This window comes from Schistosoma mansoni, chromosome W, assembly GCF_000237925.1.
Source record: "Schistosoma mansoni strain Puerto Rico chromosome W, complete genome".
Taxonomy (NCBI): domain Eukaryota; kingdom Metazoa; phylum Platyhelminthes; class Trematoda; order Strigeidida; family Schistosomatidae; genus Schistosoma; species Schistosoma mansoni.
Window position 1 is genome coordinate 33085197 of NC_031502.1, and position 12754 is coordinate 33097950.

The 12754-nt window shown below is 31.4% G+C and overlaps 1 protein-coding gene across 2 annotated transcripts in view; it reads right to left on the minus strand.

Annotated features, from left to right (window-relative positions):
• The window catches only part of Smp_132070.1 (putative nachr subunit), a gene marked incomplete at its 5' end in the record, with an annotated part of 91808 nt that overhangs the window by 60556 nt on the left and 18498 nt on the right, over positions 1-12754 (minus strand). For both annotated transcript variants that reach the window (XM_018789427.1, XM_018789428.1), the window contains 2 exons: positions 2362-2453; positions 9675-9988. In XM_018789427.1, coding sequence (XP_018654872.1) covers positions 2362-2453; positions 9675-9988 — 406 coding nt within the window. The remainder of the gene's footprint in view (positions 1-2361; positions 2454-9674; positions 9989-12754) is intronic.

Genomic DNA, 12754 nt, shown 5'->3' on the forward strand with positions numbered 1-12754 from the left:
TGGTGTAAAAGTAGTATAGCAACAATCCTACAACCAATTTCGATTATGGTTAATTTTCCTTAAGCCCTTTTATTAACTTAACAGAAAATGTTATTTGAACAGTAACAATTCACACATTATTTGTACTGTTATGATCACTAAAGCACATGACAGACCCTAGCTAAAATGTACGGTATATATATATACATATAGGTATTCAAAACTCTGTTCTCGTATTCGACTCATTTAATTCCGTTATTCACCAACACGATTTAAGTCGATGAAATATAAGAGGATAGCCGACATGAGTATTTCGATGAAAATCAGCGTATAATCCAATTGGAGTCAGATATTAAGCCACCAAAAGTTACTTAATAGAGTAGAAAAACTATACATCAATATTTCACTTGCAAAATGTCCATTATTTATCTCAGATTTCATTATTCCTTGATTTTTATACCAGTTACTTTCTGTCCCCGTTCTTTCCTCTTTGGTCTTCTTAACCTTCTGCTGCTAAGCATTCTATTCCTAATTGGCATTACATACTACACTTTTGTCGAATTATGTAGCACACAACACAATTCTAGTGTTAATATTCTTTAAGATAAATAAATTTTATCATGAGACAAGAATAATTAAATTTTAGTGAAGTAATGTTTTGTTAGACTATCTTAATACGGATAAATAAGTACCATGGAATCTTTTATTATTAAATTATATAATGGTCCATTATAAATGATCTTGGACCTAATCCTTCTCATTGTCAAACTGTTTGCTTTACCTTAAGACATAAAAAAGACTAAAACAATTTTCTGCAACCACATGACGTTTGTACTGTTAGAGGTTATTTGATGGAAACCACGTTAAATGTCCTAGTGTCCGTGTTTCGGATGATTTTTCTTGATCTATTCATGATTTGTCAATTTTAAAGAACTTTTTTCGTCCGACTTATCGTGTGAACTGGTTACGTATTTCTTGTGTAACCAAACACCTTCATGATTTGTATGTTCCTATATATTACACACCATTCTATACTGTTCTCCTTCATTTTCTCTTGAATTTCTGAGAAAAGATTTTCAGGTGGTATGTAGATTACTGACGGCTACTTGTAAAGTGTGAGGTGAATCTTTTGAATTTATTACAAATACAGTTATGAACAGACATATGAAAAACTTGAAATAGCTGTGTGATTTTCTATCAGATTGAAAATAAAGATTCCATTTACGTCTTTTCCGTTGTATATCTTCTGACAGAAAAAGACCTAAGTACATTAGAATCGGTGCACATAAAACTCTGCAATACCGTGTTGAGTACGTATACTATTACTAGGTTAATACTGAGTCATAAAAAGTGCTTGATAATGTTAAATATCAAGAAAGAACTATCAGAACAATTGAAAAGGAAATGAATCATTGGAAATTAAGGGAAATAGTTTGTAGTTAAGAAGTATGAGATTCAATTGTTCATTTGAATAATATGCAAAAAAGACATAATATATAGATGTTATGAACAGCTTATTATCAAACAACGAAATATAGATGGGATATTACAAACCACGGTAAAATGACAGAAATCACTTGAAAGGTATTTCAACACTTAATGTACTTCGTTAAAATTTTTTAATGTTCGGTGATGGAGCGTGAGGTTACTGATTACAGAACTCAGTTTTCAAACATTAGGTTGCAGATTTAAACAGGGCTGTACTTATTCCAGTTTATGTTTCTTTTAAGGGTCACTTATCTTCACATAAAAAGTGCAATTAAAATAAGAATATTTGGTTTGTAAGTTAGATCACTGATGAGTCATCATTATTATTCATTGAGTTAATTATATTAGGTTTATAAGTGTTACTCGTTTTTGCACTACACAAAATACCTTATTAAACTAATAAATAAGAAAACATGAGTATCGTTGCATGGCGATTCAGTGATCTAGAGGTTAACTGTTCATGTATGAGACCGAAGATCCTGGGTTCCAATCCAGCATGTGGGATGGTGGATGCCTACTTCTGAGGAGTTCCATAGTAGAATGAAACAGTCGTCTATTGCTTCCAGGTTTTCACTGGTGATCTAACATGGATCGATTCATGATCTCAATCAAAAACGTAGCGATCTCCACAACCCCACACTGATATATATCTAAATAACTTTTAATTAAATTTCAAACAATGACAATTAACTTAATTCTTGTGAATAATTGGTATCATTTTAAAAAGATTTACAGATGTTTCTTAATTTCGATAATTACTTTCATTTAATCAAATTTACATACTGATTAAAGTATTAGGAAAGCAAATATAACAGAAAATAATGAAAAACAATGCTATACAATTATACATAGATATATTATTTAATCACTTTAATGAAAACATTTAACACTTACTAAGAATCATTTTAGCTGGTATTTGTGGAGGTAGCCAAAATATCACTGTTGTAATCACACTCAATAATACACATGGAAAAACTAATAAATATCTAATAAATATCCATAGAAAGCAGGATTACGTTTTAAGCTAAAAACAATAATAATAATAATAATGGCAATAATAATAAATAGTAAATACAAACATCAAAGAATAATTATGTGTCTTTCATACTTTCAATTTTGTAAACAAAATACAAATAACAGTTATTCTGTTTATATTTAAATAATGTAAGAAAATACAATCTCTAATCTGAATGGTTTACTGAAGCCGAATTCATACAAGAATATTTCTTAATTTTCTACTATTTATTAGACAATCTGTTAGATTTTGAAGAGCCCCTCAATGACCTGGTATAGCCGAGAGTGAGAAGGGGCCATTCTTTCTCTCGCAATGATCTCACATGGCCACGTGTATGCAGCCACCGACAGGAAAGTCCTAATCTGCCTTTTCACTGAGCGAGTGTAATTTACGAAATTGAGAGGACGAAAAGCGAGTGTTCAGCGCTTTAATCTGGCCGGTGGACACAGCGAGTCCACCTAGGGGAGTTGGAAAACCCTGATTCCAAACCAATGTTGCACATGGGCTCCAGTATCCTGAGGGAACAAATGGCGTATGAATCAATCGTTGGTCACCGGCTACCATGGGACTGCATCTCCTCACGATGCTCCACTACTTTGTGGATCAGATCATCAGGTCAAAGGCTCCGGGTGTGGGCACATAAGAAAACCACCTGCTTTGGTTTGGGCACCTGGGCAGTATCACAGCCCTCACGCAAATCAAATGAGATGTGTGTGGCGCATATATATCTGGTGCTCCTTTGTACCAATATTTATGTGTTTAAGTAAATAAATAAGATTGTGAAGAAAGTATACATTTGTCAAATGAATGTTTGAACTTTACAACAAAAAATCTAATTAACCCATTAAAATGAGTTTTTGTTATAATTTGAAATTAAATAGTCTACTTCTTGTAGCTCTGTATAAATAATTTAAATTAAAAGCTTAAAATCAGCTGATTTCAATTACATTGCTCTGTAAAAAAGAAAATTATAATTCATGATCTAATGCATAGTAAACTATTTGGGGAATTTTTCAATGACAATTTATTTCATAGTTTAACTTTGACTGATGAGATTATAAATTTACACCGTTAATAAATCTGATACTATGACATCTTGAATTCTAATGATTATTTATTTGAACTCAATATCTACTGTTTAAATGTTTCATTATTAAACAAACCATTCAATGGAATTCTGTTTTACCAGAAAGGGATTTTGTGGAGATTTTAGTAATTTTATAGTTGAAATCATCAGTTAATTGAAACTAGACCACCACAGAAAACCTGAAAGCACTGGTGTGCCGTTTCGTCCTATTGTGGGGCTCCTCAGCAGTACGCATCTACGATCCCGCCTCACGAGATTCGAACCCAATACCTATGAGTCTCTCGCGTGAGCACTTAACTTCTAGACCACTGAATTCTACTTTATTTATAAGAAAACATTAACATTGAAATTATTATTGTAAAATCAATACATTAGACTGAATTTAACTAAATTTGTTATAAAGTAACATTAACCAGTTTGTTATTATTTACTAATGGTAATAAGTTTTTTTCCATCAATTATACTTACTTGTCATAAGCAATTAACTATTGATCAATGGATAAGGAAAATTTTTTGGAAACTTTGTTTATACTACTTATCAAATTAATTTTAGTTGAAATGAAAAAAACTTTGCTTTCTCTCTATATGTGTATGTATGAATAAACATTGTTTGATATTTGAATCAACATAATAAAGAGTTCAGAAAAAAAAGGCAAAGCACATTAATTTGTCTTAGTTTCATACAACTTTCATCGTTGATTCATTCATGTGAATTTAGAAAGTTTTTAAGAATGGATAATTAAGTAGTTTGTACAATATTTTATGAATGTGGAACAAGTTTAATCACTAATATTTAATAATAATTGTGTCGTTTCCAGAATCTAGTGAGATTGAAAACTATGAACGATTGGATTACTACTTAATGGCCTAAAAATGACATGCTCATTCACTCGCCCACAACCGAGCCTTAAGGAAATAGATTCTACTCATGAAATATATGGTACGTTGACGGGGTTAAAAATTTGTTCTTCCTGGTCTACAACTATTTCTCAGCTATAATCAACCAACGATAAAAAGTTTTTTTGATTTGAATCAATCTCCATGGTGTAGTCATTTGAAGTGTTTTCATTTTATGTCAATGTTTGTGAGCAAAAAATAATTGATATTTTAGTGAGCATGAACACAAGTGGGCGCGGTCGAATGTATTTGAATACAAAATCATAGAACATCTTAGTAAAATCTGAGAACCAAACAGTAAATACTTAATTTGCAAAATGTCAATCAGTTGTCTCAAACTTGACTGTTCCTTTTGCAAATATCAGTCAATCATCTCAGATTTCATTGTTCCTGCATTTTCATACCAATTGCTTTCTGTTTCAGTTCTTTCCTTCTCGACCTTCTACTGCCAGACATTCTAATCCTGACTATCGTTATATACTACTTATGTCGATATAAGTAGAACACCACAATATAATTTTCTTTGAGATCGATAGTATATAAAGTATATGATAATTTATGCTGAAATGCATCTAAACTAATTGTGGATCAGATGGACTGAATGAAAGAGAAAAGCAAGATATCAGTTCGTGATAAAATATAATCTTAAGACATAAAAGCATGTGCTTCCTAAATAAGTTGTCTACCTATGTCCCAGGGAAAAGTCATGATAGATACTGTTAGGGCAGAAGAGAACCAATCACTGGATGCTGTAGCGAAACGATAGAATTTGAAAAATGCTAGATGAGTGCCTAAATAATATCATCATTACAGAGCACGAAAGCGATTGATACAATCTTGTGTATATGTTTCACTTAACAGTTCAAAACTAAATTAAGACAACCATACAACCCCATCTAAGTTTTACTGGTTTCATATGATAAATGGTGTCGTTAACTGTTGCACAAGCTGTGCAAAACCATGTAAAAAGATTCAATAACATTGTTAAATCAAAGGTAAAACATCATTTATGTAAAACGTTGAAAATAAGGTTATTCAGAAGATAACAAATTAATATTATTTAGTTAAATAGGTTGTTTAATCAAAAATGTATTTAAGCGAAATATGAAGGAAATCGTTAGCAAAGAAGTAAACTTAATTTGACGAATAATCCAATGTTCATGAGATAGTTGTTAATGTTTTTTTAAGTGTTACTTAGAATTTAAATCTTCACATTACAAAACATCTTAGTAAATACAATTTATTTCTATATAGTTGAAATCATGAGTCAGTTAGAGCTAGACCACCATGGAAAACCTGGAAGTACTGGACGGCCAGGAACTATCAGTCTCGCGCGCGGGCGTGGAATTGACCAACCATTCACCAATGTTTTCAGGGAATTTATATCTCCCAACAAACCAGAATGAACTCCCCTGGTTACTGCTTCTCACTAGAACTCGAGGAAATACCTCATGGAGCCAGTCACTAGTGAGCATGTGATCATTATCAGAATGGGGTTTTGTGGAGATTTTAGTAATTTCTATATAGTTGAAATCATGAGTCCCACAATAGAACGAAGCGGCCGTCCAGTGCTTCCAGGTTTTCCATGGTGGTCTAGGTTCAATTGACTTACGATTTCAATTATATAAAATTGATAAAATCTCCACAAAACCCCCTTCTGATAATTTATTTTGTTTGTTTTTCTAGCAGCAACGATAAATTTCGAACAAAATCGTTGTACTGAATAAATTACTCAATATTCAGAGATAGAAATAACTAAAAAAATATAGTTTATAGCGAATTGTGAACTTAAAAACTGGGAAGCATTAGACAGCTATTTTATACTAAAATGGAGTTTTTTAGTAGTACGTATCCAAGACCCTACCAGTGACTGAACTCACAATCTTCAGGTTAACAAAGAGGATTAAAAATTTCAGACTACTGAGCCGGAGTCCAATGGTTTACATGTTTAACCTCAACCAATTCTCAATATTGCATAACTATCTTTTAACACTGTAGATGTACATTATTGAGATGTCACATACTAGGGCTAAACAACGGTTTAGTGATTCCTATCTTTAAACGATTGTCTAATTAAAATTAGTTAGTGGTATAAATTACAACTTTATTGTTGAATAAAATGTTACTGTTATATCTAGATAAGAATAAGGAATGGTAACTTTTGGGATCCAGTTATGGACCAATACTATGCGTATATTGTAAACGTATAGTTGTTAAACAACTAAGCTATTCATATTCATGTCCCTCTTATTCTGAGTTTATTTTGACCGATGAACTATTATTATACGATTTAACATTTTTGAGTTATCCCCAGTCTATCAATTACTATCACTCTTATTCACAGACACATTTGGCTAAATCTTGTACAAATGTTATTTTCTATTTTATGGTACTATGTGGTCTGTCTGGTTGGTATATAAATCCAGTATGTTTGAAATAAGTGATTCATATTGGAGAGGCTGTTAGTGGCGTTCTCGACTTAATAGACTGAGCTAGGTGGGAAACAAGAACGATAAGGACTCCAGACTGTTTGTACGGGTTTTATATGTCATTGGTCCGATCGATAAGTCATTGTACTCTAATTGTCAGCATCGTCACATCATATATTAATTGGAACACAAACCCACAAGATATAACTGTAATTAGTAAACTGAATTTATCAAAAAAATATTTCATTGGATACAAAATAAAGTAAATCTAAAAGACTAAAGTAAAAAAAACAAAAAAAATTGGAATAGAGTAGTAAGTTTGTTTATATGCATAATAATGAAATTTAAGTACTGATTACATTATCCCATAATCTAACTATTATAAACTGTTGCTGTGTAAGTATATAAAATGATGTATATTTTCTTTTCCTTTTTCTCCTTTTTTTTCTTAAAACATTCTATACAACTACTTAACTAACTTAATCTACTTTAAAAAAAATCAAAAAATTTTTTTCTTCAAAAATTTGCCCAATTTCTTTAAGTTACTAAGTAGAGATAAACAAAACTAAATTTTGTTTAGTTTTATTTTCATTTTTAGTTTTTTTCTTATTTTCTTCTTTTTTCTTTTTGATCTTTTTTTTCTGTTTGGTTAACAAAGATTTAAATATGAACCATGAGAAACAAAAAAAAAATAAAATTAAACGGTAATAATTATGTTGATATGAAATTTTTCTACAAACTAATCTTTTTTTGCTTTTTTGTTCTTTCTAAACAGTTTTCTATCATTTGCATGAAACGAAAAAAATTTTTTATTTCCTTTTCTTATTTCAAAACATTGATGTGATTGTTTATTCAAGTTAAAATAGTAAAAAAATGATTGACAATTTTTTAAATGCACGAAATTTAGAAATATAAACTTTGTGATCAATATAAATCAATGAAATTAGTTATTTCGAATGATCAATTTAAATATTCAACAATTTTTTTTTAACATTGAAAATGTAATAAACGATTGTGTTAACCGTAGTGTGGTGTGAGCTACTTATATTCACATAAGTAGTATATGGTAATGGTCAGACATAGAATATATTTTGGCAGAAGATCGATAAGGAAAGAACAGGAATAAAGCTCAATCGGTATGAAAATGCATGAACAGTGAAACCAGAGAAGATGGACTGATATTTTCAGAAGGAACAGTTAAGATTGAAACAATCAATTGTTATTTTGCAAATTAACTGTTTGCTGTATGGTTATCAGAATTTAGTGAGATAGTCTATAATTTGTGCTTAAATACATTCGGTTGTCCTCACTCGTATTCTTGTTCACTACAGTAGTATAAATCGTCAAGAAAATGTTTTGTGAAATTCTCATATTTTATTTCGTTCATTAAGTTTATTTGTTCAAGTATATAAATTGCCTAATTATTCTGTGTCTCCTTGTTCTTATACATGAAGTGATGAAAAGAAACTAAATAAATAAGGTTGAAGTTGTAAATACCCTACATTGATAACATGTTCATTGTTTATAAGCGGTTTATTGACGAAAGCTAACAGTGATACTCTTAAATATTCATTCGCACTGATCAACATTTATAATGTTTTATTATGGTACAATTATATACATCATCAGGGTGACTAATTCAGTTGTATCATCTATGTATTAAAGAAATACCACTATATAAATTTTCCAGTTGATTTAATAAATTAGTTTGTCAATGTAAAAACAAACTGAAATTAAACACCGCGAACATGATGGTCAACGTTGTTTAATTAGCTGTGATTCTTTGTTATTGTCCACATGATTAGACTTACATGTATTATGCAGAAAGGTTTGATAAGAGAACGATATTTGTAACTGTTATAGTAAATTAATACATTGTTGGTCAATATATAAAAGTGATACAATGCAGTTGTATGAGTTGGAAGTGTTAACTCAGAAAACTAATTATCAAAGGCACTTTAGTTGAAACAATAAATTTTTACCTAACAAATCTACATACTTAAATACGTTGGAGGTGCTGAAGTCTCTGAGACAGAATAACAACATAATTATGGAGAATGACTAACCGAATTCCATGTGTAAAGAACAAACTGTTAGTCAAGTACGAAATAATATTAATGGATGACTTTTTCGAAGTATGTACCGATGACGCTTTACGAAGAGTTATGAAAAAGTTACGACAAAACCATTCAGTTCAGAGACCACCACACGTCTAAAATCCTGATCTTAAGCTACAGACATATACCGTTACTCCTATATATGACGTAATAACACAAACAGCAAGATTGTGTATCATCAGCGATTTGATGATAACCACTTTGTAGGTCGCTCACCATTAAAAAATGTAGAGTTTATCTAATAATCTTCATAATTTTATTGATTAGTATAAAAATTAGTTTTTTCTAAAGTTCCATAATTTGTGGTTGGCTTTCACCACGGACTGATGACATTTAAAGTACCACTAAGAAACAGGTAGCATTGAACAAAATTTTTGTCTGAGTATGAAAAGTCATAAGACACTGCTCACTCTTCACCTCACCAGGAACTGAACGATGAACCTTTAGATCTCATGGTAATCACTTTTCCACCAAACTAGTGTGTTACAAAATCACATTGTATTCAGTATTTTTGAATCATAATTTGTCGATATTTTATTATTGAAATGTAATAGTTATTCATATTTCAAGGAACTGATCTAAACAATGACAGACTACAATATAAAAGCTAGAAATGTTCACTTATATATAGATAAAATAAATACTGAACAGTTGTAACTTACAATAAGAAAAATGTTAAATCTGGTATTTCTTTACCGCATTCATCAGATAACATAACAAAACGATATGCTGGTCTAGCCACAAGTGACCATTCATTACTTGATGTATACTGATCTATATCAACTTCAGTACGATTGTCTAAAAATTGTAAATCTAATTGTTCACTGTTATATGTCCATGATGCAAATTTTAAAAAACAATGTTGATAATCAAATGGAAAATTCTTTATATCAATTGGACAATTTGATTTAAATATAGCTGGTGGACTCCAAAATACTCGACCCATATAGTCAACATTTAACATAACATCACGTTTCTCTTTTAAACGTTCATCAGCGCTGAAAATGATATTATGGGAAATGGCATGAAAATGTAGAATAATTTAATATGAGCTTGATCAAATCGAAAATGGGCAATTACTAGCTAGTGATATTGAATGAATGACATGACTATTCTTAATAAAAATGGACTGAATAAGAAAATCATTAAACTTTGAAATAACAACTCAATAGCGATGAATGATGTTGTGTTCTTTATGAGACTTGAATAATATAGGCTTGATGTCCAACTACATTATAGATAGCGTTTATGAGTTACCAACTAAAACAAAGAATTTCTGTATCCTTTTCTTCTTGTTGTGATTTTCGGTTCCGTTTTGAACAAGTTCACCACACGTTACTGATTATAATATATTAAAATTTCTTTATTGCAGTTAGACACTTATCCAATTCTGATCAGTATACGTTGCATAGTTTATTAAACAGTAACTTAGTATTGCTTCACGTCAATAATGTCCCTCCCATATATGGGAAAAAAGTCACTACAGAATTGCTCATACTCATCTTAATTTAATTTAATTAGTCCACGTAGAATATATTTTTGATATCATGATGCTTTATCAGATAAATCTCCCATGTTTTAAATTTTTAATTTATTTTTGCTCTTATAATGACACTTTACAATTGGTTAGCATATGACATTAAAATATAATACTACTTGCCCATGTACTGTTTAACCATTTTATTGTGAATAAACATTGTTTTATAAACATATAAAGTATTCAATTCACTCAGTATTGTTTACTTGTATCTTCCCATTGTTATTTCGGACTGCAATTGATTAGTCTTTTGTTGGCATAAGTGCATACTGTGCAGACTGCTTCGATGTTGCCTGAAGTCACAAGCTTTATAAGCGAAGATGGATAGTGGCTAGCAGTGGAATCAAGGAAGCGCGTTTCGTCCTATTTGGGACTTCTCAGCTGGATGATGTTCACTTGTGGACTCGAACCCAGTACCGTGCGCTTTAAACGCCATCGCGTTATCCACTTAGCTACTGAGTCCTGATAGCCATTTGCTTGTGCAATGGAGTGAAGTTTAAATTCATTTGGTGTTGTCTACTTGTATTTTTCCATTGTTATTTAGAACTGCAATTCATCAGTCTCTTGCTGGTATGTGTGCATCCTGTGCGGACTCAGTAGCGATGGCGTTTAAAGCGAGCGGTACTGAGTTCGAGTCCCACAGTGAACAACTCTGAGATGCAGGTACATCCAGCCTACAAAAAGTATTTATTGCTCATTTATTCTAGCTTAGAATCCTGGTACTAGTTTTCATCAAGTTATGATGAATGTTAATAAATGATATTGTAAATTATTAGATCTTTATATAACAGTTTAATTAAAGTAGAGATGTGAATTATGTTTTAATTACATGTGTAAATGAAAATTCTAAATGAGACTTTAAAAAGTGTGATTAAAAAAAGCACAGATTGAATCATTCAATTAATTTCATTTTTTTAAATAAATCGTTTAAAACAAAGATAAGAACAGGAAAAAAAATTGAGAAATTCTATTATGAAACTCCGCCTATCGATATTATGGAGAACTGAAATTCATTTGTTTAAAATTGATAACTTCATTGTGGCTGAACAGGATTATATTATATGACAGTTGCTTATCATATCGTTCCCAGGGCGGCTTGAGAAGTTATACCTCTTTACAATTACTTCAGAATAAGAAATGGTCTGATTTTGATATATAGAATACTTAGAAATAATTTTGGATTTGATGCGTCCTCTCTCCTCCTTTCCACTAGATCAGAATAGCTCAGAAAATATAGCAGGTGAGTTCAAAAGCCAAAAATGAAGAAACTACCCATGACATACTGATTTTTCCACTGAGTCATAAACTTTTGGAACCTACTACCGGAAATAGGAGTGCCCTCACCTTCAAGTGACTCATTCAGCAGAAGACTAGACAATCACAAAAGCTTACTAGAAGAAGACTAGAACAGGCCGTCGACCTACTATCCCCAACACAAAAGTCTGAATTTCAATACAAACAGACGTAAGATAGATGACGGTAGTCGGAAAAACTAAATATTCTTCCAGGTGATACTTCAAAATAGTGTATGTGATATCAAGTTAGTTAAATTAGTGACTACATAGCAATTTGATTAATAGGCTTTGTTCAGCTCTAAAAGATTCAACGAGCATAATACTGACTACTGTTCAGTGATCAATTCACTATCAACACTAAATAAAAATAATAAGTCAAGTTATAATATTTTCAGATATTCCTCGAAGTTAATTTTAGTCAAACATAAAAACAGACTTGGTAAAATTGTTATATGATTACATGAGATTTTTTCACAAGAAACTTTCATTAGATATGTAATCATTAGAAACCAAAGGCTACTGATTAAGTATTTTGTTGGTGAAAAACTCCCCATCGTTATACAGTCATGATCAGATATTACGATAAAAGCTGATTACTCCACCTGTAGCTCTTCTAGAGTTACTGCCGGTCCCAAGCCCGGGTAAAGGAGGAGGGTTGTGCATGGGGTTAGTGACTCCATCCCGTAGAAAAACTAACTCGCTAAAAAACGCTAACCAGAAAAAATAATTCAAACCATTCAAACTCTGCCCTGGGAGTTGAAGGAATAATTATGACGTCTCATGATGAAAGCCGAAATTCTTCGGAGGTCACGAGGCCGATGCACCTTCTTACAACCAGAGCAACACTCTTTATAGGTACATGGAACGTCCGGACAATGTGGGAGACAGGAAAGACCAGCCAAATAGCAAT